General features: G+C 38.9%; 1 protein-coding gene across 1 annotated transcript in view; it reads left to right on the top strand.

Annotated features, from left to right (window-relative positions):
* PREX1 (phosphatidylinositol-3,4,5-trisphosphate dependent Rac exchange factor 1) overlaps window positions 1-27,021 on the top strand; it is a 265,515-nt gene that overhangs the window by 201,302 nt on the left and 37,192 nt on the right. The window contains exons 14-22 of the mRNA XM_058175593.1: window positions 368-443; window positions 4,591-4,663; window positions 9,040-9,182; window positions 10,976-11,068; window positions 19,990-20,138; window positions 20,726-20,811; window positions 21,479-21,615; window positions 23,267-23,438; window positions 25,618-25,805. Of these exons, the coding sequence (XP_058031576.1) occupies window positions 368-443; window positions 4,591-4,663; window positions 9,040-9,182; window positions 10,976-11,068; window positions 19,990-20,138; window positions 20,726-20,811; window positions 21,479-21,615; window positions 23,267-23,438; window positions 25,618-25,805 (1,117 nt within the window). The remainder of the gene's footprint in view (window positions 1-367; window positions 444-4,590; window positions 4,664-9,039; window positions 9,183-10,975; window positions 11,069-19,989; window positions 20,139-20,725; window positions 20,812-21,478; window positions 21,616-23,266; window positions 23,439-25,617; window positions 25,806-27,021) is intronic.

Below are 27,021 nucleotides of genomic sequence, written 5' to 3'. Positions count from 1 at the left end.
TTTAATTGTAACAGCAATAATAACAGAATCTTGCAAAATCTAAATGTGCTTCGCTCCTCCCACCCATTATTTTTGTGTGAACTAACAAGCAGCTTGTCTGAGACATTATTTTACTTTGTTGGCCTGGGCTCAAGCCTCTTTTATCTGACAGTTTCCTTGGTAGCAGCTCTTCTCCCTGTCATTCCAGGCTATCCCTCCCCTGTTCCCAATGAGCAATCAAATATTTAAACTATAAACTGCAGAAAATCTAGAAGTGGTTTCCTTGCTATCAATTCTTTCCCAGGTTAAAATGTGGCACTGACTTTTTAAAAATGTGTTTGTCCAACCATGATTTTTAACTATTTTCTAACTTTCTTTTCTGACATAGAGATAGAGATTATCACTTGAAGACATACAAATCAGTGATCCCAGCAAATAAACTAGTGGATTGGTTGATTGCTCAGGTAATGAGATCATAAAAATATTGATGTTTCTCTTCTTTTTTGGGTTCAGCCTCAATTCTTTCACATTTTGCAATATTATTCCATAAAATTATTCCGCACAAACTGTTGCAGCCTTTGGAGTCCAACTTGAAGGACTTCTTTGAAATATGGAATTTATCAAACTGGAGACAAAATCGCCCTGAGTCCTTCGGGAGAAGGGCGGTATAAAAATCGAATAAATAATAATAATAATAATAATAAAAATAAGGATTTTCCAGATTTTAACTTTTTATGTTCTAATAACTACATTCTTTAAACAAGTTTAATCTAGGTGGGCACATAACAATTCTAAAATAATTCCCAGGTGCCTTATTATTCCACTGATATTGCATGGACTTGACTTTGACAACCTATACTTTTAATAAAAAGATTTAAGATTGAGATTCTAGTCCTTTAATACCCTGGATGCCTGGATGCTTTTGAAAAGCTTACAAGCAAGATAGGAATCCAAATACAGCTGTTGGTATCCAGAAAGTGCTCTTGTGAAAGTAAAATGTAAAATGTCAGATCCGTTATCAAAATACAGTTTAAATAGCTTTGTATTGCAGAATAATTTCTTGTGGTCTGGAAGTTGTCCACGTTTAATCCTATGTTAGGATACCAGAGGTAGGCCTGGTTTGGCTTCCATTTATGCTTTTCCATTTATCTGAACATCGAGAAGTGGTCTTCCTACTTTATTATGGCCATTATTTTTCCATTTGTATTATATCTCCAATGAATGCATTTGAGAAGTTACAGATTCAGTCAACTCCTGACTTGAATGTTACTGTTTTGCAAGAGGTGAATCTAAATTGCATTATTAGTCATGTTTGTGTCACTGTTTTTAAGTACTATTTCTGTAAACAAAGTACCGTAAATTCCCAAAGGCTAGCTTAAGAGCAGTGTCAAACAGATGTCATTTTAGAACTCATCTGGGGGTAAAATTAGGTGATAGCATTTATAAATTCACTGTAATAATTTTCTAAGCAAAGAAGCCATGTGGCAGGATGTTAAAATGGGAAAGGGGCATGTTAGGCCATGTAAATAATATTGCAATTAAAAAGTTGTGATATAGTCTTGATCAGCACTTCCAGCACTTTGCCCATTAAAAAAAGGAAACAAGCTTATTCTGCACTGATAGTGTGCGGTTGATCTAAATTAAAAAATAGTTTGAAACTGCTGCATACATATTGTCTAAATTGTGCAACCCAGTCACAGGTTAAAACAGTTTCTGAAACAAGTCTCAAGAAGTGTTTCTCAACTTTGGCAACATGAAGATATATGAACTTTGAATTCCATGTTGGTTGGGGAATTCTGGGACTTGAAGTCCATATATTTTCAAGTTGCCAAAGTTGAGAAACACTGTATTAGAGTTACCAGATTTGAGCTGCAGAAACCCAGATGACCCCTCAACATCAAAGAGATACAGACAGCTCTGCTGTCATCTAGTGAATGGCTATTTTTTTCAGTCCTGATCTGTTGACCCTGTCATCCATAGCTGCTACAAGTACCTAGTGCTGGAGATTGCCTTTCATCAAGAAAAGTTTTGCTATTCATTTCCAATTAGTACCTTATTTTTGAGGAAACTGCCCAGGGATAAAAACAGAGATGGAAAGTATCAAGTTGCTTTGTTTCCTTTTTCATCCTGGTGCAGAATGAAAAAGGAAACAAAGAGCACAGGGCAAAGCAACTACTTTAGAGACAAAAGGTAAGCAAAAGGAAAGTCCTAATTTACCATTCTTTTTCTTTAATTTACCATTCTTTTTCTGAGATCATTAGATAAGGAAAAGGCTGGAAAGATTATTGATAATTATAACGGCTAATTGAGAGGTTTGGTGCACATAATAGTGTCATTTTAAAACTATTATGTACTCTAGGCTTAGTAGAGGTCTGTTTAGTAGTTTTCACAAGGCTCAGTCTTTGTCTTGCTTGGTTTATTGTCCGGGGTATGAATGAGTTGCTAAGCCAAATGAATCTACTTTATCCTATTGCTATTGAAAGTTCCTGGCCATAATTTATCCTGCATGTATATAGTTGGAAACCATGGAGATTTGTCCATGTATAGACCAGGAAGTAGAGCAGAAGTGCTGTGTATTCCAACCCCTTGCTTAGCAGACAGAGTTATCCATCTTCCCTCCTTTGTTCCTTTCTATATCAACTTTGCTGGGCAAAAGTTCTCTAATGAAAAGAAAGGAATTTTCAAAACTCGTAACTCGTAACTGGCCTTCCCTCCAAACCATTGATTGGTTTGACTTAGGAGTCCAAGGAAGGAAGGGACTTCAAGCCAAGGGCAACATACCGTATTTTTCCGTCTATAAGACGCCCCCATGTGTAGGACGCACCCCACTTTTCATACCCAAAATTCAGAAATCAATATTTTAACATTAAATAGAAGACATTTATTTTGCAGAGTAGAACATTTGCTTACCATTACTGGTATTGTATTTTTTGGAGTATAAGACGCACCTTTTTCCCCCCAAAAAAGGGAGTGAAAATCTTATACTCCAAATGTAGCCCCATCCAGCTTCTCAAATGGAGGTTTCAGAGGCTGAAAGAAGCTCCCAAACAGAGCTTCAGAAAAGAAGCCCCCAAACAGAGCTTCAGAGGCTTTTTTTTTTCTGAAGTTCTGTTTTGGAGGCTTTCAGAGGCAGAAAAAAGTTTTTTTCTGAAAGGAGTTTCAGAGACAGAAAAAAAAGCAAAAAAAAAAGCAAGGCACAGAGCTCACAGCCAAGGAACCTGTTGCTAAAATTCACCTCTGGGAACAGCTGATTGGGGGTATTCCGGGAGGCCGATCCACCTGCCAATCAGCTTTTTTCTTATTTTCCTCCCAAAAAACTAAGGTGCGTCTTATACTCCGGTGCATCTTATACTCCGAAAAATATGGTATTTATTTTTTTGTTTTCTGACATTTTTATGGGCTCAGAACATTCCAACATTACCAGTCCTCTGTCACACTTGGGCATTGACTAGATGCTCTCCGCAGCATCAGCTGACATCAGTTACATAAGGCTCATGATTGGAGGAAACCTGTTAGCTTGTCTCTGCAATCGGAAGTTTCACTCATGAGGCTAGTTAAGATAAGGTATCGGCAATTTCGCAACCACGGTTCTCCTCCCCCACCCCCCCGTGTATAAGACGCCCCTCCATTTTTAGGTGAATAGTTTTAAGAAAAAGTATCGTCTTATATGTGGTACTTATGAATATGTTACTGATTGTTCCAATAAGAAACTGTGCATTTTAGAGTGGGCCAGGAACTGCAACTATGCAGTATCCATGAGCATTGTTTCTGGTATGATTGAGGAATGAGAAAGTGTCTTCAAGTTCAAGTGGAACAGAGGGGAAACATATTCCAGTGGGAGTTATCTTTTGGTAAAGAGAGGAAACTACAGTAATAAACTTTAAATTGCCCAATTCTCGTTGGAGAGGCTGATGTGAGCTGCTTGCCATATGGAACTGAGCCTACATAGTTCCATTCCAAGTGGCCACCCACACAACTGGTTGAGCAGATAAAATGGGGATCTGGCACCAAAATAAACGTGTTTCTTTTTTTTTTTCTGCTTTCTTCTTGTCAGCCAAAAACATCTATTACATCATTCCTAGAAATATTGGCCTGAATGCAATGAAATCATATGACTATATGTATTATTTTAAGCAGCTGTTTTTCATGGGGCACACAGGCACAATATGTCATATGTTATTGTATTTATACCCTATTAAAACTGATGTTTGAGAACTCTTTAAGTAAGGAATCATTATCCTTCAGTAGGTTCTGCTGCCTCTTATTCTGATATTTTATAGCATGTGTAAATCAAAGCCAGCTATAGATGGCTTTGATTATATTGCTAGTAAAAGAAAGCTTCTTCGCAGAGACAACTGGCTGCAACTGTGTACTGTTAAAAACAGCTCGTTTATGAGATTCTGGTCTTTGTCCTCTCAAAGCTTGAGGAAGACAAAAGGTACTATATTTAGGAGTGAATGAGATTTAAGTAAAGGGAGTCCTGCTTTAATTACTTCTCCTGTTTCTTTGTAAAGGCTGCTCTGTTCATCTGGGAACTGGGATCTAGTTGTGGTAGGATTGTTTGAATTACGATTTGCTCAGGGTATAACATTTATCTTTTCCTGTTACTAGGGAGACTGTCAGACCAGAGAGGATGCTGTGGCACTGGGAGTCGGGCTCTGTAACAATGGTTTTATGCATCATGGTAAGCTGTTAATTCCTCCTTATCCTAGCCAATTAACAAGGATTTAACTTTGTTTCTTTAACCAGCAAACGTTGTCAATTTTATGACAGACGTTTTAAATCAAGCACGCTCTTGATTACATCTCCTGGAATCACGATCTTTTTCCCCAATATATTTTCAAGGTAATACTTGCTTTCGATAGTTACTAAACTGGACTGTTAGGCAACAGACAAGCCCAGTTCTAGTTGCTTTCCTTCTGTATAAAAATAGTAAAATTCTGGTAAAGAATCTTTTTCATCCCAATTTAGGATGAGAGCTACATTTGAAAAGCAGAAGTGGTCATAGTTTAAACTTGGCGGAGTCAGTGGGTGTCTCCTAGTGAGGGAAGCAAGTCAAAATCTAAGTTCTAGGTTTAGTTACGCAAAAGTAGGAGACAGAAGCAGCATAGAATCTCACCAGATCCTCTTGGTGATGGAAAAGTATTTCTTTCGTAAAATTAGATGTTTGGAACAAACTTAAAGAAAGACCTTTACCCATCAGTTCTTTACAAATCAGTCTGCAAATGCTAGATTTCCCTGGTAAGAAATATATTTGCAAATAGATTACAATTCAGATGTTTCATTCTATAGAGTCAACAAGGAAGAATTGTAACACTGAGGATTGGAATTATATTCCCTCACTTCCTATTCCATCTGTCTGGATGTGTGCAGGTCACAAATCAGCAAGAAAGTGAGGCAAGAGAATCAAGGAAAGAAAATGAAAATCCTTGTATGTTAAATGGATCTTGTACAGAGGAGAGCAATAAGAGAAGAGAGGTTTAGCTCAGCTATAATATGATTCATTTAGCTTTGGCTTTATATATTGCATGAACCCAGCCTTAGTGGTATGTAAACCACATTTTATAACTTAGTGCTTTTCAAGCCCTGCCAACTGAGGTTAAGTAAATGATGGTTAACCAATGTATGGCTTTGTGTGATATGTGAACCTAGTCCAATTTGTGAAGATTTGTGAATAGTTGTGATAGAAGACAACCAGTCCATTTGTTAATTATTTTGTTTGAGAAATAATTCTGAAACAGCTACAGTATCAGCCTATATAGAGGTTCATGTATTTTTCCATATAAAATGAATGAATGAATCAATCAATAATGAAAAAAAATTAAATCACAAGATATATATTTATGGCTGCAAGGACAAATTTAGCACATTTAAAAAGAGGTGCATTACCAAAGATATCAGACTAGAACTTAAACTTTGAGAGTACAAAGTAATGGGAAAAGTAGCAACCTACATTCATAATAGAAGTCTAACCCTATTTAAGCAAGAGTAACTTCCATAACTGCTGTATATCTTGCAGCAAAGCAAATATAAATATTTAAAACATGGTTTTAAAGGGAAAAAAATTGAAATTGGAAACACAAAAAAATTAAAAGTCTACAAGCATTGGAGATCACATTTGGCCAATAAACCTGTTCTGTTTTGTTCTGTTCTATTCTACTCTACTCTACTCTACTCTATTTAGCGTACAACAAAGGGAAGTTAGAAATTAATATTTAGTAATGTTTAGTTGTTTTTTCTTTTGTATATTTAACATATTTAGTAAATTCATATTAGCTGCCCATTTTATATACTTGTCTCATCCAGCTCAGATTAAAATCCTTACATTGTACATTAAGTAATTTATTTAATAACTATCGTATTCTGGACTTTTGAAGGAAACATAGGGAAAAGAAATGGATTTAAGAAATACAGAGAGCATTTTCTAGAAAGCCAAATTCTTAGAACTCCTCTTCAGCAAACTGGCATTTATGCTCTTATAATGTTCTTTTTGAATTAGCAAGGATACTTCATAAGCATGGCTTTACGCAGCATGCCCTATGTATATTTTAATAACAAAACAAAGGCCCTTCCCCCAAAGAACTGCATTTTATTAATGAGATGACCACTTACATTATTTTTGAGGTTATGAGACCACTGATCCAGTTTCCAGCTTTCATCTATGGCCTTAGGCAGGGACATTTCCAATTTATGCTTTGTAACCTAATTTATCAGAGGTGCTGGCAGGCCTTCTGGTGAATCATCTCCTCTACTCTCACAACACGGGCAGCCATCCCTGAATTAATAGTAGCAGGAAAAAAGTGCAGAGGGGCTACATGGATACCTTCCCTAAAGGTTTTAAGGCATCAAAATAGATATAAACAGGGCCTTGCAGGGGCTGTAGATATTACCATTTACCTGGTCCTGGGCTTGAATGCTGGGAAACTGAACCTTCTCTGTCCCTTGTTTAAGTTCGGTTCCATTTCCCTCATTAGGTTGTTTTGGACTCCCTGCTCCACCATCCACGTATTATTTTTCAATTGTTCAGACTTCAGGTTTTTCCCAAGCTTATTGATTGTACTGTTGGGGATGATTGAGCACCCATATTCATTGCTGAGCATGAGAAATAGAGAAATTAATCCAGGCCTATTCTATGTCATTCTATTGTGATATACCATAAGAGGAGTTAGATTATAGTCCCCATAATTTGAATCTCTAACGATTAGGACAGTGATAGTTCCATGTTTGTCCAGCTTTGGAAAGGCTGCTATTATGTCAATATGGAATATCTAATGAAATAACTGCAAAAAGGGGTAATGCGATACTTATTTTTGTGCCTTCAAGTCAAACTCTTGGCAAGCAAATGGCAATTTTGGCAAATCTGTGCCGTTTTCTTGCAATATGTCTATAGAGTCTCAACCATTCCGGTCATGGTTGTCCCAAAGGTGCTTTTCCAAAAGGCAAGTGGACTTCTTGAAATATTTTTCGGAAGTGGTTTTCTGTTGATGTCTCCTTAGGTGTACAAGAGAGTGACTGGCCCAAAGTCATTCAGTTAGCTTCATACCTAAGGTAGGATTAGAACACATAGTTTCAGGCCCAGTGTCTATAACCACTACACCAAACTGACTCTCCCTATATGATACAGGAATGTTGTTAGGACCAGTTCAGTAAATCTGAGTAAACTATAAAAACGGGTGATAAGCAATGCATCTGCTCATTCTTTTTATATATCTTTCATAGCTAATACTATTTCTGAAGCTATTAGTATATGACCTCCATATTCAAACTGGATTGACGCATTTTAGACAAGTAAATGACTTTAGAAGTGTTGAAGGAGAAGAGCTGCAGCTGAGGAGTAAATTTAGCCACTATGTCCATTTTCAGTTTTTCATGGAATGGGCTAGTCTTTGGAAGCCGCACAATGGACTTATGTTTACCAATTGGAATTTTTCCAAGCAATGGATGAAAAGCAGCCGTTGTTTTGTGTCCTCCCTTGGATATTTTAGATTCTGTGTCAGCAGTGTGAAAGCCAGGTCCTGGCTAGCTGCAGGGACACAGTGTCAGACATGATGCAAAGAGAACAATTTTTTCTCCTTGGGGCCTAGCAGGACACAAACCATCAATTTATAGAGTTTGAAAATGGGGAGAGAGATAAGGAAAGGGAAGGAACTGATTTAAGCCCAAAACTTGCTTTGAACATTGTGTTTATGTTGGAGGAATCCTGATAATTTCACACTGAGGTTTTTCTCTGTAACTACAGTGTCAATTGTCTATTTTCCAGAAGGAAATATTGTTAATTTGATTTGATTTTTTAAAAAACTTCTTTTTTCTTCTTCACCCAGATAGGACAAAGCACATGCTTCTGGAAAGCTTTTTCAGAGAGTTACCGTATTTTTTGGAGTATAAGACGCACCGGAGTATAAGACGCATCTTAGTTTTTGGGGAGGAAAATAAGAAAAAAACTGATTGGCAGGTGGATTGGCCTCCTGGAACACCCCCAATCAGCTGTTCCAGAGGTGAATTTTAGCAACAGGTTCCTTGGTTGTGGGCTCTGTGCCTTACTTTGTTTTTGCTTTTTTTCTGCCTCTGAAACTTCTGAAACTTTGTTTCAGAAAAAAAACTTTTTTTTTATGCCTCTGAAAGCCTCTGAAACAGCTTCAGAAAAAAGCATCTGAAGCTCTGTTTGGGGGCTTCTTTTCTAAAGCTTCTTTTCTGATGCTTTTTTCAGCCTCTGAAACCTCCCTTTGAGAAGCTGGGCGGGGCTACATTCGGAGTATAAGACGCACCCAAATTTCACCTTCTTTTTGGGGGGAAAAAGGTGTGTCTTATATTCCGAAAAATACGGTATCTCAGGATGTAATGCCTTTCAATGAAAAATGACCCTGTTCATGGACATAACCCAAAGTTTAGCACCCCACTCCAGACATTTAAGGAAGACATTAAGGACTCTTCAGAAACCATGTATAATATATAAGACTGCAATGGCTGACATTAATTTAAGACTGTGACTATACTTGTAGATTCATACAGATTTATGAAAGTAATGGCATGTTTTCCTGCTTCCCACTTTTTGGTCTCAAGTACTGGAGAAGAGTGAATTCAGAGATGAGTCTCAGTACTTTCGTTTTCACGCTGATGAGGAGATGGAAGGTACAAATTCGAAGAGTAAGCCTCTGCGAAATGACTTCAAGCTTATTGAAAACATCTTAGCTAAAAGTCTGCTGGTAAGAAAAATAAATCCATTCAATTCTAACCAAAAACCTTGTAATTCTGACACATTGTGTGGCAACTAATCTGTTGTGAATACAAAAACCTCATCTCTGGGCTCGGCTAGAGAGAGATTTTTCAACTGCATACCCTCTAAGAAAAAAACAAAAACAAATGGGTATTTTGCATAAGGTGAGGACTACCCTATGAAGGGCTTCATTGCAAAAGCCATGAACAATTGTACACTTTTCCACAGAGGAAAAAATTGGATCACTTGGTCTATGGGAATTGACATAGGAAACCCAGTCATGGGAAGAGCCAGAAATTAACTTGTGAATCTGATTAAATTTCCTATTGCTGTGGTTTAGGCATGAAGAAGTGGTGATTGTTGTAGACAACATATGCCATATGATGCTTGACTCCTAATATTTAAACTAGCTTATCTAAAAAAACAAGTTAACTTTCATTTTTTTGCTAAACCAGGCCAGTAGCACCTGCATAAATTTGTTAAATATGAATTGCCTTGTACAACATTGCATGGTGTTTAAGATGGAGAGCCCTCAAATATATAAGTAGACTTTTATTAAAAGTTATATCTACTAAGAGATATTTCCTCAGCTGGATGAAATATTATTCTACAATTCTGATAAATTTAATGAGAAGCTAGATGGATATAGAAATAAATATTTGCATTAATGAGTTGAGATTACATTTAATACTAACTTTGTGGAACTCTGTTTTGGATTTGAAATCAAAGGTTATTTATGCCGGAATTGTTTTGTATTAAGTACATCATCAGAATATCTATTTATAAATTATTTGCTCTGGTTAGCATCCCAACAATGCATGTTTGCTGAGGGTTTAGCCACATGAATTCTGTTGAATTATAGCCATAACTTTGAAAAAAGAACCAACCAAAAAAAAATCATTTGGTGCATTTTCAAACAATTCTTAAATCTTCCCAAATAAAAATCAAGTTAATGAGTTTCCTCAATAGATCCAATTGACTCTAGAACACGAGTGTCAAACTTGCAGCATCAGGTTGCCGTCACGTGACATTTTGCGATGTTTTTCCCCTTCGCGGAGCTGGGCTTGGCCTACGTGTGTGACACATCTGGCCCACAGGCTGCCAGTTTGACACCTCGGCTATAGAACTTAACAACTAGTGACTACCATTTGTTCAGCATCATTGTAATTTTGTTAACAAAATTTGTTGTTTTGAAATGGTTGTTAAGTGAGGATACCTGTTATTAAAATACCAGGGAAGAACAGTCCTTCAGACTAAGATCTTAGCTTTAAAAAAAGGTTTTTGCAAGGAGAGATTAAGAACCATCCTAACCCTTCATTTGATTAAGATCCTGTACAAACGCGAAATTATCATGCCTACTATTAGTTTAGCTCTCAGCATCCCTGTATGCCAGTCACTATCTTGAAGACCTCAATTATACATACTGAGCTGAAACAAGAAGCAATTGAAACTCTGCCTTTCTATTAGTATGGATGCAGCTTTTCTTAACAAATAATCACTTCAGTAAAAAGATCTCCATCATTCAGGAAAAAAAATAAGTAAAACTGTATCATTAAAGGCTAAAGAAGAACATGATTCTCCTCTCTAAGTTTTTAGTTTACTGATTTTTTAATGGAAAGTAATGGAAAGAAAGGAACAATATTTTGTTTTTAGTTGATGTTGAAGTTTGGAAGAAAGAATTGGAATAGCAAAACTATTTGGAGTCAAATAGATTATTATTATAATTTTTTGCAAATAAAAGCCTCGTGTGTTAAATATTTTATTTTTTAATGTTGTTCCAAGGTTCTTCCAGAAGAGGATGACTATGGATTTGACATAGAAGAAAAGAACAAGGCCATTGTGGTAAAGTCTGTTCGCCGAGGTTCACATGCAGAGGTAAACACTTCTGATTTGTAACTATTTCCTCCTAAATAAATCTGCAGAGTTTCCTTTGTTTTTAAAAAATGGTAAAACATGTAGCACCTTCTACAATGCCTCATTTATTAAATTGCCTTGGGGTACTGAAAGGTTTGGCACCCTCGGATGTAGCATTTTTTGTGGGGAAATTCAGTAAACTGCTGCTCTCAACTTAGTACACTCCAGGTATGTTGGGACTAAAATTCTATTCATTTCCCAAACACTAAGCCTTCATATCTGAAAGGCATCCGGTTATGAAAGTTGGTTGAAGTGATCAATAAAAGCCCAGAATAATGTACCTTTTTGCAAAGGTGAAGCTATTTGCTATGAATCTGCGTTTCGATCTTCAATCATTCGCTCCCGACAGTCAGCAGCGGACTCAGCTGACTGTGCGGGATGCCGGCATCCACAGCCACTCCGTCTTGGAGGATTGAGCTTGAGCCTGTTTCTCCCCATCCAGACCCGTCGGCTTCCAAACACGGGACAGCACTTGATAGCTTCATTGGGGTGGCCCGGTGTGGAAAAGTACAGCTGGGTGTCATCAGCGTACAGCTGGTACCTCACACGAAGCCACTGATGATCTCACCCAGCGGCTTCATATAGATGTTGAACAGAAGGCGAGAGAATCGGCCCTGCGGCACCCACAAGTGAGGCGCCCGTGGCCCCTCTGCCCGTCAACACCGTCTGCGACGGTCGGAGAGATAGGAGGAGAACCACCGATAAGCGGTGCCTCCCACTCCCAATCCTCCAACCGGCGCAGCAGGATACCATGGTCGATGGTATCAAAAGCCGCTGAGAGGTCTAATAGGACCAGGGCAGAGGAATAACCCCTATCCCTGGCCCTCAGAGATCATCCACCAACGCGACCAAAGCCGTCTCAGTGCTGTAACGGGTGGAAGCCGGACTGGAGCAGGTCCAGATAGACAGTTTCCTCCAGGTGCAGGGAAACTGATATGCCACCATACTCTCTACAACCTTCGCATGAGCGGGTTGGAGACGACGATAATTACCTAAAACAGCGGGTCAGGAAGGCTTCTTGAGGAGGGCCTCACCACCGCCTCTTTCAAGGCGGCGGAAGACTCCCTCCAACAAGGAAGCACTCGTAATCCCTGGAGCCAGCCTCGTGTCACCTCCTGAGTGGCCAGCACCAGCCAGGAGGGGCACGGGTCCAGTAAACACGTGGTGGCATTCAATCTACCCAGCAACCTGTCCATGTCCTCGGGAGTCACAGGGTCAAACTCATCCCAAACAACATCACCAAGACCGCCCTCAGATACCCCGTCTGAATCGCCACAATTTTGGTCCAGACCGTCCCTAAGCTGAACGATTTTATCGTATAGATAACCGTTAAACTCCTCAGCACGTCCCCGCAACGGGTCATCCCGCTCCCCCTGGTGAAGGAGGGAGCGGGTCACCCGAAACAGGGCAGCTGGGCGGTTATCTGCCGACGCAATGAGGCCTCGCTTCCCTCAGTGCCACTAGGTAGGTCCTAGTATAGGACCTAACTAGTGTCCGATTAGCCTCTGAACGGCTGGACCTCCAGGAACTCTCTAGGCGTCTTCTCCGGCGTTTCATCCCCCTCAGCTCCTCGGAGAACCAAGGGCGGTTGGGATCTGCGCGGGTCAGAGGCCGCAAAGGCACGACACGGTCTAAAGCCCCAGCCGCAGCCCGTTCCCAGGCTGCAGCTAGTTCCTCTGCCGTGCCGTGAGCCAGACCCTCAGGAAGTGGCCCAAGCTCCGTCCGAAACCTCTCTGGGTCCATCAGGCGCCTGGGGCGGTACCATCGTAATGGTTCCGTCTCCCTGCGGTGGTGGGGAGCGGTCAGAAAGGCCAGGCGAAGGAGAGTGATCTGACCATGACAAAGGTTCAATGACTATTTCCTTTAAGTCCAGATCTCTCGACCACTGACCAGAGACAAAAATCAGGTCCAGTGTGCCTCCCCCGATGTGAGTGGGGCCATCCACTACTTGAGTCAGGTCCAAGGCCGTCATGGAGGCCAAGAACTCCCGAGCTACCGTCGATGGCAGGCGGCAGATGGCAAGTTAAAGTCCCCATGACTAACAGTCTGGGGTCTCCACTACCACCCGGCAAGCACCTCCAGGAGCTCGGGCAGGGCAGCTGTCACGCAGCAAGGAGCCAGGTGCGACCAGCAAGCCCATCTGACATCTATGACCCCACCTCACAAGAGGATTCACACCCGGCGATCTGAGGTACAGTGGTCTCCCTCGGCTCTAGACTCTCTTTAATAGCAACCGCCACCCTCCACCCCTACCCTGGGCCTCGGCTGATGGAATGCACGGAAACCGGTGGGCACATCTCGACCAGGGCACACCCCTTCAGTGCCCAACCAGGTCTCCGTAACGCCTATAATATCCGCGGCACCCCTGAATCAGATCATGTATTAGGGGGCCTTGGCCACGGACCGTGCGTTGCATAACATCAGGCGCAGGCCCAGGCTCTGAGGGTCTTGACCATCCGGGAGCAGGAGAAGTCAGGATCGGGGCACGCGATCGCCTGTAAACATCGAGCAGCGTGACCCCTATGTCGATCGATCCCCCTTCCGCCATATCTGCCCCTCCCACTTACCGTGCAAATAGACTCACCCTCACACAAAGGAACACACTCCCCCCCCATAACCTCCGAACCCATTTGATAGTCGCCACGAGCATGAAATAGGAAAGGTTCCTTTGAATCAAATCTAACTCTTGATGATTATATGGGCATGTTTATGTAGTTACTTAAACAACAATACACAACTGGTTGGCTATTTATTGCCTTCTTCCAGTTTTTTCAACTTTTCAGTCTAGTCTCCCAAATCTAAGATTGCCAAATGATCTCCTATGGAATAGCCAGGTCTGATTTTCTTACCTTTTGAAGTTCAGACAAGATCAGCAAAGTGCTGACACCTGCTGGATTTATATTGAAATAGTGGGAAACAAAAGTATGGAATGAAATTTAAGGGGCAGCATATGGTGAATGTCTCAGCAAGTAAGATCGTAAGATGTGAGATGTTCATTGAGGAGACAAAAAAGTTGGGGGAAAAAAACTTTCTTTGATACCAGCACTACTACGCTGTAAGTGAACTTGTGTAATTTAATTCTGGTCCAGCTGTATATTTTTGTATTTCATATTCTCAAATTGCTCAGTAAACCAAGAAATGTCCTGGGCTGCCTATAATCCAAGGAAGGATTCAGATGTTATGTCTATATCAAGGCTATCAAACTCCCGGCCCTCAGGCCAGATGTGTCACACACTGGCCACGCCCACGCCTGGTTTAGCGAAGGGGGGGAAAAGTCCCAATACATCATGTGACGCCACCGTGACGACGTGAGTTTGACACCCCTGGTCTATATGCTAAATACAGACTACTAAATAACAGAATTGGAAAGGACCGTGGAGGTCTTCTAATTCAAGCTCAAGCAGGAGACCCTATACCATTCCAGACAAATTGCTGCCCAATCTCTTCTTAAAAGCCTCCAGTGATGGAGCACCCACAACTACTGGAGGCAACCTGCTTCACTGATTAATTGTTCTTACTCTCAGGAAATTTCTCCTTAGTTCTAGGTTGGATCTCTTTTTGCTTAGTTTCGATAAGTTTAATTCTTGCCTTGCCATCAAGTGCTTTGGAGACTAGGTTGTCCCCCTGTTCTGTGACATCCTATCAAATATTGGAAGACTGCTATCAAGTAATCCCTAGTCCTTTTCTTGGTTGGACTCACTAGACATACTCAGCTTCTGCAACTGTTCATCATATGTTTTAGCCTCCAGACCACTAATCATCTATGTTGCTCTTCTCATGTTTTTTGTATTGTGACCAGAACTAGATGCCGTATTCCAACTCCATGAAAGAGTTAAAAAACTAACTGTGAACACCTGGAGGCCATGAGCTTGGGGAAATGTGACCTTTGCTATGAAACCTAGCTAAATTATTTGTTTGACTCTCTTGAAATAATGTTTTTTTAAAACTAATCTAATCATTTCAAATGCTGAACTAAACCCTAGGTAGATCGTCTCCTTGCAAAGGTTCCCATTGGTGTCTCACTAAAAAGTCCCTGGTTTGCAAGAGATGATTAGGTGATGAGATGAATTATTCTCATGTAGAAGGAAGGAATTGCTGGATGGTTAACTTTTTATTTGCTAAGCATTTCCAGACCGGCTTAGTTTTCCAAGGGCGGCGTTCTGCCTCCCAAGCAGTTTGTGTAAAATGATTATGCTTGTCCGCATTCTACAACCTTATTATCCTGTAGAAAGACTAAACTACAGTTCCTACTCTAGACATTGGCCATGCTGAGTGGGAATAATGGGAGATGTACTTCAATCCATCTAGAGGTCACTTGGCTGGAGAAGATTGTGCTTGATTATCTATTTTGTCATGATTGATGGTATCTGCTTAGAAAATATTTTAATAGCTGAACTTCTCAATAAACCATTAGCTGACAAATCATTCTTTCAGTTTCGTAGGACAGTCACCTATTAAAAGGGTCTTGTTGGAAACAGAAAAGGTTGTAAAGGTAAAGGTTCCCCTCCCACATATGTGCTAGTTGTTCCCAACTTTGGGGGGGGGTGCTCATCTCTGTTTCAAAGCCAAAGAGCCAGCACTGTCTGAAGACGTCTCCGTGGTCATGTGGCTGGCATGACTAAATGCCAAAGGCACACGGAACCTTCCCACCAAAGCTGGTCCCTATTTTTTTACTTGCATTTTTTACATGCTTTCGAAATGCTAGGTTGTCAGAAGATGGGACAAGTAACGGGACCTCACCCCGTTATGCAGCATTAGCGTTATGCACCTTTCGATCGACAAGCTCAGTGTCTTGGCCACTGAGCCACCATGTCCCCACAGAAAAGGTTATAGTTGCACACGATTTGGCAAGTATGTTTTTTAAAAAGGTATTTAAAAAAAATTCCAAAAATCATTTTGCTTCCTTTCCTTAAAAATTCGCTATGAACCATTGGCTCGGTTTCCATGACTTGAAATCTTTTGACAATAATATTTTATTCAATTCATTAGTTGTGTTTTGATATTACAAAACATCAAGCAAAAGTACCAACTAAGTGGATAAAAATCGTTGGCTAAAACCTCTGGTGGCTTGATGCTCTCCTGATTGAAGACTGGGAGCTATAAAATCTTGGTGATACTTATGGGATTGTAAAATGCCACATTAAATAGTTTTTATTGCCACTATATGACTAATAAGAGAAATAAGATATGGACTCATTTATATAGTCTTTTGTACCTCAAGCAATTCAGAAAACATATTTGAAGTCCAGTAAAAATTACAGAAAATATAGGTGGTTGCATAATTCTTGCATATTATAGTCTCTAGTTTTTTTGATTGTTTTGCATAACTGTGGTTATGGTAACCATGCGCCAGAAACTTATTTATGACAGAGAAAATTTTTAGGAATGTTGGGTGTTTTTCTCTAAAAATTCCAAAATTCTTTAGAAAACCTTGATCATTGTTGGTATCAAATGCTACATATTAAAACATACTACACATAGAATTCATACTGCTCTGAAGTTAATTGAAGCAATTTTCTGATAAATTAAATAAGATATAAGCATATGATTGACCTGGAATTCTATTCCTGTAGAAAGGGACACCTTTTAATAATAAATATAATTCTTATTTATAGAAGAAAAAAAATCACATATTGTGACATATTATGTATGTCATGAGAATGAATATTCTTCCAATAAGACTTCAAAAGTGAACAGTTTTCCCTGTAACCTTTCTATAGATCTTTAGGAAAATATTCCATGTAAATTTAGTGCTCTTTCTGTTTATGTGTATGTTATTCCAAATGTGCTTTCTCACAAAAAGGATAAATTGGCATTGGTCTTGGGGTAGCTAGTAGTAATTTTATTAATTTATGTGCAACATTAATAAATGCCCAAATTAATTGGGGTTCTTGGCAATAAAAAAAAAAGAAAAACGAGAATAATTCACCTTTCAGCTCAGAACATCTTGGAAAACAACCAACATCTACATTTCTCTGAAAAAGTATTCTTTCTGATTTTCTGAATTTCTGCATATTGTTGCCACTTAATATTATCAGAATTATAAGTGGATCATTTTGCTATCTAGAGGAAGTGTGAAGGTATTCTTTTATGGGTTCTTTCCTCATGTGTGTGTGTGTGTGTGTGTGTGTGTGTGTTTGTGTGTGTGTGTGCGTGCACGTGTGTGTATATAAACATAAGTTATGCTGTCTCTATAGCTGACTGTGCTTCCGCAGCAGAGTGAACCACTGTAATTATTATGTGAATTAAGCTGACATTAGGCAAATCCAGCTTCTCTCACTGGCTTTGCTTGTTAGAAGCTCGCTGGGAAGGTCACAGATGGTGATCACATGACTGGGACGCTGCAACTATCAATCACATGCTAGTTGCCAAGCCCCTAAATTTTGATCATGTGACCATGGGGATGCTGCAACAGTTATGTGAGGACCAATTGTCAGTCATTTTTTCCAGTACCTTTGCAACTTCAAATATTCATTAAACAAATGGACTACCTGTAAGCCACAGTAGGCAGATTTTCTTCTAATCTAAACTCGTATGAGATGTTCAGTCCAAAAATCCCTCTTTAATTCATTAGCTTGGTGTGTTGAAAAAGAGCCGTCATTTATTTCAGAGGGAATGACTGGCCCAAAGTCACTTAGCCTTAGGCTTTGATACTTAAGACAGGACTAGAACTCACAATCTCCTTAATCACTATACGAAACTGGCTGTCTATATTATATAAATATAGAACAGAGCCGAACAAAAGAACAGAGTAGGAAGGGACTTCGGAGTTTTCTAGTCAAACCCTCTGCTCAGGCTGGAAACCCTGTACAATTTCAGACAAATTGTTGTCCAACTTCTTCTTAAAAACTTCCATTGCTGGAGCATCCACAATTTCTGGAGGCAAGTCGTTCCACTGATAAATTGTTCTTACTGTGAGGAAATTTCTCCTTAGTTCTAGGTTGATTCTCTCCTTGATTAGTTTCCATCCATTGCTTCTTGTCTTCAGATGCTTTAGAGAATAGCTTGACTCCCACTTCTTTGTGGCAATCCCTATAGAGTACAGTACAGTACAATACCAATAAAATGCAAATAGAAATATAGCATAAACTGCAGCAGATTCTATCCTGAGTCACGTTTCATGCGCTAGTATCATCAATAATAATTAGCAGTAATGACATTTATAAATGTCATTTATAAAATTCTTTAGTATGGTCAAAATAATTTATAATTTTTAGTAATGATTCAATATTTGCAATAACATAGGGCAACATTATCACTATCCTTATACTCCAGTTAGGTGCTCAAGCCCACAAGAAGTCAGTTACTAAATGTATGGGATGGGGAAAAATGTCCCGATACAAAACTGGACCATTTCTAATTCTTCTCAAATAATCTAGAAACATCTTTCCCTGGAAGCTGAACACCTTTGTACCTTTTTCAGGCTTCTGCAGAATTTTTGGATTCATATTGCTTTGTTAATAGATGCTTTCAACTCTGGCAAATTGTAGATGATCTATAGATGATTGAGTAAGTCTAGTTTAATGGAATTTATTTTGATATTTCATCTGTGCATGTTTCATACCAAATACAGTCACAGACTGTCAAGATGAAGAAATAAACCCAGGCGTTTTTCCCCAAACATGTTTACTTCTCTGCTTTGAGCAAACATTTGACAACCAGCTGTCTGAAACTTAATTTAATTGCATCCAACAGCTGTTTGATCTATGTTCATGCAAAAGCTCACATAAAAAGCCAACTATACCTGATTATTAGAAATTGAAACAGGGAATACAATAACTATCTTAATTAAATGCATCATTTTAAATTTGCTGCCAAATTCCAATTTGTGGCTAAATTTATTGAACACTTACACATTGTAGTTTATTTACTAAATGTATGGTTGTGCATTGGTTATTTTGTAGATTGTTGAAAGTTATCTATAGGATTTCAAAAAGATAGCAGTAATTCTGGTAAATAAAAAAAAATCAATTGATACCAAACCTAGAATGAAGCTTTGATTTTGGAGTCTTTTCCATTGTCACTCTTGTAGTTTTCTTCTCCCTAGATAAAGTCTCCTTTGAGTTGAGTTTTAATCTTGATGATTTCGCAGACATGTGCTTGAGGTTTCTTTAGCAATAGTATGAAAGTAATTTTGCAATGCTAATCTCCAGATTTTATTTTCTGGCATCACACTCTTAACCCCCAGTATTTCCTGGTGATCTTCATTTAGGTCCATCATAGCAAATCAATTGACAAAAGAATATCAGAATATATGCCATGTACATAGTGCGTTGTCACAGTGAATGTTTTTAGGCATACTTCATACTGTTCTTATTCTTGGGAGCCATTTATTTGTCTCATCCTTTGCCCAGGTATAATAAGAATGTTTTAGACTATACCCAGTGCTTTCTTACATTGATCAGAGTTATACTGCACCAAAATTTGGTAAACATTCTTTCTTATAAGCTTACCTGTTGATATGTCTCAGTTCTCGATAAGAAAATAGAGATCTCCAAAGCAAAGCTTGGGGAAAAAGACACACTAGCTGTTTTCTTATCCATGGGCTGTCAGTCTTCTGAATAGAAAATAACTTTACAACAACATAGTATGATTGACTTGGGGACCGGCGCGATGTGCAATAAGTTCACATGGTGCATTAGGATTGTGTGTTTGTTAGTAAGACTCATTGGGTTAGGGAATTTTTTTGCTTTTACTGTCTTTCAGTGTCTTTCAGTGTGAGTTGTATTGGGTTGGGGGGGTACACAAAGGGAGGCTCAGCCAATCTCATTTTGCACATATTGTACTCTGACAATAAAGGTTTGAATTGAATTTGAATTCTGCTTTTTAATTCATATGTTTAATAACGCAGCACAGTTTGTAATATTTATGCATCATTTCAGATGGCGGGCTTGCAGGTTGGTCGAAAAATTTATTCCATGAATGAAGACCTTGTGTTCCTGCGTTCATTTCAAGAGGTTGAGACCATCTTAAACCAGTCTTTCTGCTCTCGGCGTCCTCTTCGACTTCTTGTGGCCACCAAATCTAAAGAGTAAGATCCTAGAAAAATGCAGCAATGAGATGATTCTTGTATGGGGATAGAGAGAACACATGTGGATATGGACACAATAGATTTATAATCTTTTGCCCCTGATTCAGAGAACAAATGTACCTATAAATCTGGATTCCGAAAGCATGACTCATAGTCTTCTGTTAACCATAAAAGAAACTACACAAGGTTTATCCAATGAGTCTGACTTAATAGCTTAAACATACACTTGAAATTGAATTGGGGAAAACATGTATTTAACATTAATGAAATAATACACTACTAGTGCAACATCTTTAGTATAGAGTTTTCTGATACCATGTTCCTGATAATTAGCACTTATTTATTCTTTCATAACTTTGACTAACTTGACTTTTGATAGTCTGTTAATTTTGGTAATCTCACTTATAATAAACAGCATACTAGGAGCTGTGATTGATTGATTTAGTTAGTTTTAGTTAGAGAATTCCCTGTAGAATATTCTCCTAGATCTTCAGTGACTTGGAATAACTTAAACAGAACATAATATCCATACTTTGCCAGTCACAACTTTTGTCTTTTGTCTATGCAATTCTCTTAATTTTTGGCAGGATTATCAAAATTCCAGATTTCAGTGACAAGTTGTGTTTCCAGATACGCGGAGAAGCACCACCCTATGTCCACGCTGTGGGGAGAGGTAAGGAAAGAATATGGACATATGTCTTGTTGATAACACTAATCACTTATTGATAAGCTGTCATCTCAAAAGTATTAACAAGGAAAGCAGAACATTTTACACTGTATTTTATATATTACCATATTTTTCGGAGTATAAGACGCTCCAGACTATAAGGCACACCTACCTTTTTTGGTGAGGAAAACAAGAAAAAGAAATCTGCCTCTGCCTCCCAGCAATTTTGTCTCATTGCAGCAAACAGCAAACAGCCTGCTTTACTTTCATTTTCATTTTCAGCATAGCTTGATTAGCACAAGAAAAAAAAAATCTGCTCCCAGCAATTTACCTCCTTGCAGCAACAGCAGAGGCCCATGCAAAACAGCTGAGAGTCGGGAGGCCAATCCAACAGACAATCAATTTATACTAATTAGGCTGTGTTGAAGCTGAAATGGGCTGTTTCTTCTTGCTGCTTGCTGCAAGGAGGTAAATTGCTGGGAGGCAGAGGCCAAAGGATGGGGGCCAGTGAGTGGGCGGACTACATTCGGTGTATAAGACACACCTAAATTTTCATTTCCTTTTAGGGGGGAAAAAGGTGCGTCTTATACTCCGAAAAATATGATGTAAACACATTATCTATCTATCCTGTTATTGAGAAAATCTGTTGAGATTCTCCTGTCTGCCCTCTAAGGATCAGAAGCAGCAGCTTTGGGGCTTCACCCAGGCCAATGTGTCCTGAAAGTAAATGGAAATAATGTGATGAGTGAAAACTACACTGAAGTCCTGGATCACTTTTCATCATACAGGAATAGGCAGCAGGAATTTCTGGTGAGTAAGTAGATGTGTGAAGGAAGGGATGGGTTTTCTTATTGTGTGTTTTCTTACAATGATTTGGGAAGGGAGATGAAACTAATCTGTGATGAAACTAATCTGCTAAATAAATGCTTTAATAACCTTTCTTCAGCTGTTCAGAAGTAAAAAAAATACATATATTTCTTTCAGTCACAAGTATTCTGACAGATAAAAACAGATAACTTCCTTTTTAGTTTGCTGGGATAAACCCTGCTAACAAAGCCCTAGATTTGTTTGTGTTCTTCCTTATAAATTACAAAATGGAAGCTGTCCTCCAGTTGAGAGCAACTCCTGGCAATGTACAAAAACAGATACAACATATAGAGGTTTTGATTCAGGAATGGTTTGCTATTCTCTTCTTCCAGATGGTGCCATGAAGAATATTGGTTGTTTTGTGGGAAGGTGAAGCAAGAGAACAAGGGAAATGGAGTGCAAATTCAGGAGGCTTAATTTAGTTTCTATAGGGGTCATATAAATCCACCTGTGTATCTTTTTTATATCATGCATCCATTTAAAAAGTTCAATTGTAGAGAATACACGGAATACATGTACCGTAGCTCAGGGCTAAACTCTTGGATTCACTGTGTCCTTTGAGCTTGGCTGTTTTTCTGGAGATGTTTCATTTGAAAGCTAAATAGCATCATCAATGCAGCGGGAAGTGGAATTTGCTGGTTGTTTATATTTTGGAAAGACTGTCGACATTGTGGACTAAGCCAGGTCCAAAGGTGCAAGGGAGTTTCTGAAAGCTTAGCATTCAGGCAATTCAGTCATCAGCAGACAGTTCAGGGTAAACCCCATGTCTATAACTTTTTTAGAAAAGGTAAAATCAAAAGCCAAAGAAGAAAACAAACAGCCCAGAGTAGTGAATACTCAGATAAGCAGGAAATAGTGAGAAAGAAAAGAAACAGCATCAAAAATATACAACAATGTCACCATTCTATTGAATATGTACAATTGTTATGAAAAAAGAAAATCGTAATAAAAATAAAATTAAAAAAGAAAAGAAACAGCATCCTAATCAAAGAACTACCATAGGAGAAATCCTTACCCTCCCCAAGATTGCATTACACAGGTAATTCTCAAAATATGGTTATAATGGAGCGTGGACATCATGGCCATAAGTGATGATGGTCGTAAATAGAATTATCCATAAGACTGACCCATTTTTACAATCCTTTTTATGGCAGTCATTAAGCAATCGTTAAGCAAACCAATGATTTGCCATGGCCCAGTTTTGCCAAAAAGTAGAAGTAAATGTTGGCAAAAATGTGGGATGCTACAAATAGCTGTAAATGCAGCCTGGTTGCCAAGCACTGAACATGCAGTCCTTTGACCTTGTGTCTGGGGAACTTTGGAACTGTGTCATAAGGTTTGTCGTAACTTTAAATGGTCGCTAAGTGGCCACCCATAAGTTGAGAAATACCTGTAAACAGCTAGGAAACTCCATTCTCCTGTGTACTATTGCCTAGTCTCCTAATGAAACCACTGCAAGAAAACAACCAAGCTCTAAGAAGACAAAATCAAGTCAGTATACAATGATAACAATAACCAGTGGTAAATCTTCTTTAAAGCCAGTGCTTGGTGAATTATTCAGTCTGATACTCTGTTATTCCTGCTTTCCTGGAAGGGTTTCTACCAATGGGTTTACAGAACGCATGAAAATGCTGAAGAGGAGAGAGCTCTTCAGGCAGCTTCAAACTCATACCTGAATGGAAGTCATTCAGAGATGCTTAAAGGAAACCTCTCAATTGAAGAAAATTCAGATCTTGATCCCCTTAATGACAGCCAGCAGGAAGAAGGTATGGGAAAAACTTATTCTTTGCTAATAGAGAAAATGACCCAGGTATTTTTTTTTAAAGGGAGAAGTTCTTTTTGAATGATGAATTGTGTGCTTTACATTCAGATATTGTGCCATCTCCTCCAAAAAAGAAAAGAAAAGAGAGAAACAGAGAACTTCTAAGCAACTTCAGAGAAATTAGGCTTTTCTGACCAGTAGGCCTCAATGTAAAGAAGTTTCATATGTCTGAATTATACTTCATGGAATGATGTTATGAAAGGGGGAAAAAACTACTGATGCAAGGAGAAAAACACAATTATATATAACTGAACTGTTCCAGACACCTGTGGGTTATTTGGTAATCAAGTGCTGAAATTGTTTGCAAGGGACATTTTTAAAAAAAGATTCCCAGTCAATTCAGGACCGTTCTGGAAGCAAGTGGAGAGATATTTATCTTTTGCTGGTATAACACAAGCTTCTTGCAACTGTACAAATGTGAGGCAGTAGCAAAAAATCAGGTAGATCAATTACGCACTAGAGAAAAATTACTAATCTCCTGGAAGTAATGGTGCAGGATAATTGATTTGGTAGCTGCAATGCCTAGCCACAAACCAGCCTAATTACATAGTGTCTTGGCATGTCCACATCTGTCATAGTGAGCAATGTGGTTGTGGTATTTTTAAAAACAGAATTATTGTATTCAGTGTGCCACGTAATATGCCAGCTCAGGCCTGTCTCTTTTAGCTGGGTACCTAAATTGGAAGTGATATACTTGCAGCTGATCTGTGGGATTCTTAACAAATATGTTGTCAAGAAAAGGGCTATAACTATGAGCCAGATAAAAAGGGAAAGTTTATTCAAGACATCTGATCCCTGTTTGATATTTTGTCTACGTGGCTTCTCTCTGAAAGGAAGTATACAGCTTCACTGAGAGGAAACTTTCTTATTTACTATAAAACCAACTGTTTACCAAAAAGAAATACGATCAATCCAATGTCACCCTTCAAAGTTGGGAGGCAAAGTTTTAATTTGTGACAGAAGAGGAGGAAAAATTGAGATAAAACTTTTAAATTATATATGATAAAACCACTGTGATTGGATTGGACAATCCTAATAGCATATTCGGGAAAGCTGGGCGCAGATTGTTGCTGAGCGTCCCAGTTCTGTGAAAAATAAATTGCCACTTTGAGATGTTCCAAATGTTTACGCATCTTTTATCACTGTACGTTTCCTGAGCTTCATGTGAGTCTTACTGGTATATAAAGGGAGTCAAAGTCACCAGGGCCTCTGGTGGCTCAGACTGGTAAGACAGTCTGTTATTAACAGCAGCTGCTTGCAATTACTGCAGGTTCAAGTCCCACCAGGCCCAAGGTTGACTCAGCCTTCCATCCTTTATAAGGTAGGTAAAATGAGGACCCAGATTGTTGGGGGCAATAAATTGACTTTGTATATAATATACAAAAGGATGAAGACTATTGCTTGACATAGTGTAAGCCGCCCTGAGTCTTCGGAGAAGGGCGGGATATAAATGTTAATTAAAAAAAACAACACGTAACATTGATATTTGATGGTTATGCCATTAAGATTTGTTCATAAGTGTTTATTATGAAACTCATAAACGAAGAGAGTAAATGATGTATAGCTATTAATATCCAATAAATAAATAAACTGTACCATTTATTCAATGTACATGCAATTTCTACAAATATGGACAAATTATGTCAACAGGATATACCTGTGATGGCTAATCTATGGCACACGTGCCACAGGTGGCACCCGGAACCATATCAGTGGGCACACAAGCTCAGCTCCAGTGTGTATGCGTTTGCTGGCCAGCTGATATTCGAGCCTTCTGGGCCCACCAGAATTCACCATACAGGCCATTTCTGGCCTCTGGAGAGCCTCCAGGAGGTGGGGAAGGCTGTTTTCACCCTCGCCAGACTCCTAGAAAGGCTCTGGAGCCTGCAGAGAGTGAAAAATGACCCACCATGCCATCAGGGGGAGCACAGGTGGGTCACGCACACATACGCGGGGCGGGGCGCATAGAATTATGTGTGTGGGCATGCGTGCGCACGACCCCCCTCCCTGCGCTCCCCCCACTTTTGGCACGCGATGGCAAAAAGGTTAACCATCACTGGATGGCTAACAGTCGTCTTATCCCTGTTTCTATAGTATTGTAATAATTAAACTTTGATTTTCAGACTTGCCCCTTCAGACTTTTGACTCTCCTCTAATTATAAGAGAAGACACGCAACTTATAAGTCTAACAGTGGACAATGTCCATCTAGAACATGCTGTTGTTTATGAATACGTCAGCACTGCTGGAATCAAGTGTTTTGTCCTGGAGAAGATTATTGAACCGAAAGGGACCTTCATCCTCACAGCAAAGGTTTACATCACTGGGCATTATTTTCTATTTTCTCAATTCAGATTTCAGGTTTCTCCTTTTCCTCTCTCTGGAGATTAAGGATGAAAAAAAAATCAAATCAAGAGTAATACGTTTTAATAAAGGTGGATTAAAATGCAGGTTTCATTGAATAAATATTTTTGTTGATGGTAGATATTTTGATTGTAGCTTTTAAGATTTCTCTCTCTGGAGAGAGAAATCTCAGAGCTAGAGCTTTGCTGGCTGAGGGACTCTGGGAGTTGAAGTCCACAAGTCTTAAAAGGACAAAGGTTGGAGACCCCTGAGATAGAGAATAACCATGGAGAAAGTATAATAACTTGGTAAAAATAAATTCCAACTATTTTATTTATATGGCTTTCTGCAGTTGAAAACTCTAGGTCCTGAAAATGCAGAAGTCTCGATAGCTGAGGTTTGCATGTTTTTACTATAACAGCTGACTACACAGTGATAATTATTAGGAGGTTTTGTGTTTTAATAGACAGTCGAAAATGCATTAGCAATGCAGCTTGAGGAAGACATTAAACTTCCTTTAAAAAAAAATATAAGACACGTTACAACATTAATTGATAAAATATTTCCAAAGTAGCAAAAATGAAGTGCAAAGCATAATCTTAAAGTAGAAAGGCTATCATAAAAAAAAAAATTAAATTAAAATTCATAGTTATAGGTTGAAATACTAGGCCCAAAACCAGTATGCTTAGAAGACTTTTTAGCAGTCCAGACAGAAAAATTAAAATTTCAACTTAACAGTGCTTTCTGAATGGCTTTGTTTGATAAAAATACTCAATCAAGCAAATTGGAATTAGGGGATGACTGCATTAACTAGGAGGATGGTTAAGATCAACACATTAAGTGCAGTGAGTTGAAGAAAAGAGCCTTAGAGAAGCAATCTAAGTTGCATGCAATCAACAGCAAAAGCCCAATTTTTCACCCTACCGTTTGACATCTCATTCCTGATTGAAGTAAGTAGAGGAGATAAAGATGGTGTGTATAGTAATAATATATTCCTGCAAGTCTTGTATCCAACAATGCTTCCAGTTGATCTTGGAACCTAGACTCACACATTGCAACAATAGGGAACAATAGGACAGGAACGGTAGGCACATTTGTGCTCTTATGCATGCCCCTTATTGTCTATTATTATCTATTATTATTATTGTCTATTATTATCTCCTTATTGTCTATTATTATCTAGCAA

This window comes from Ahaetulla prasina, chromosome 3 (assembly GCF_028640845.1).
Source record: "Ahaetulla prasina isolate Xishuangbanna chromosome 3, ASM2864084v1, whole genome shotgun sequence".
Classification (NCBI taxonomy): domain Eukaryota; kingdom Metazoa; phylum Chordata; class Lepidosauria; order Squamata; family Colubridae; genus Ahaetulla; species Ahaetulla prasina.
Note: the sequence above shows the minus strand (reverse complement) of the source record. Positions and strands in the feature narration are given on the sequence as shown.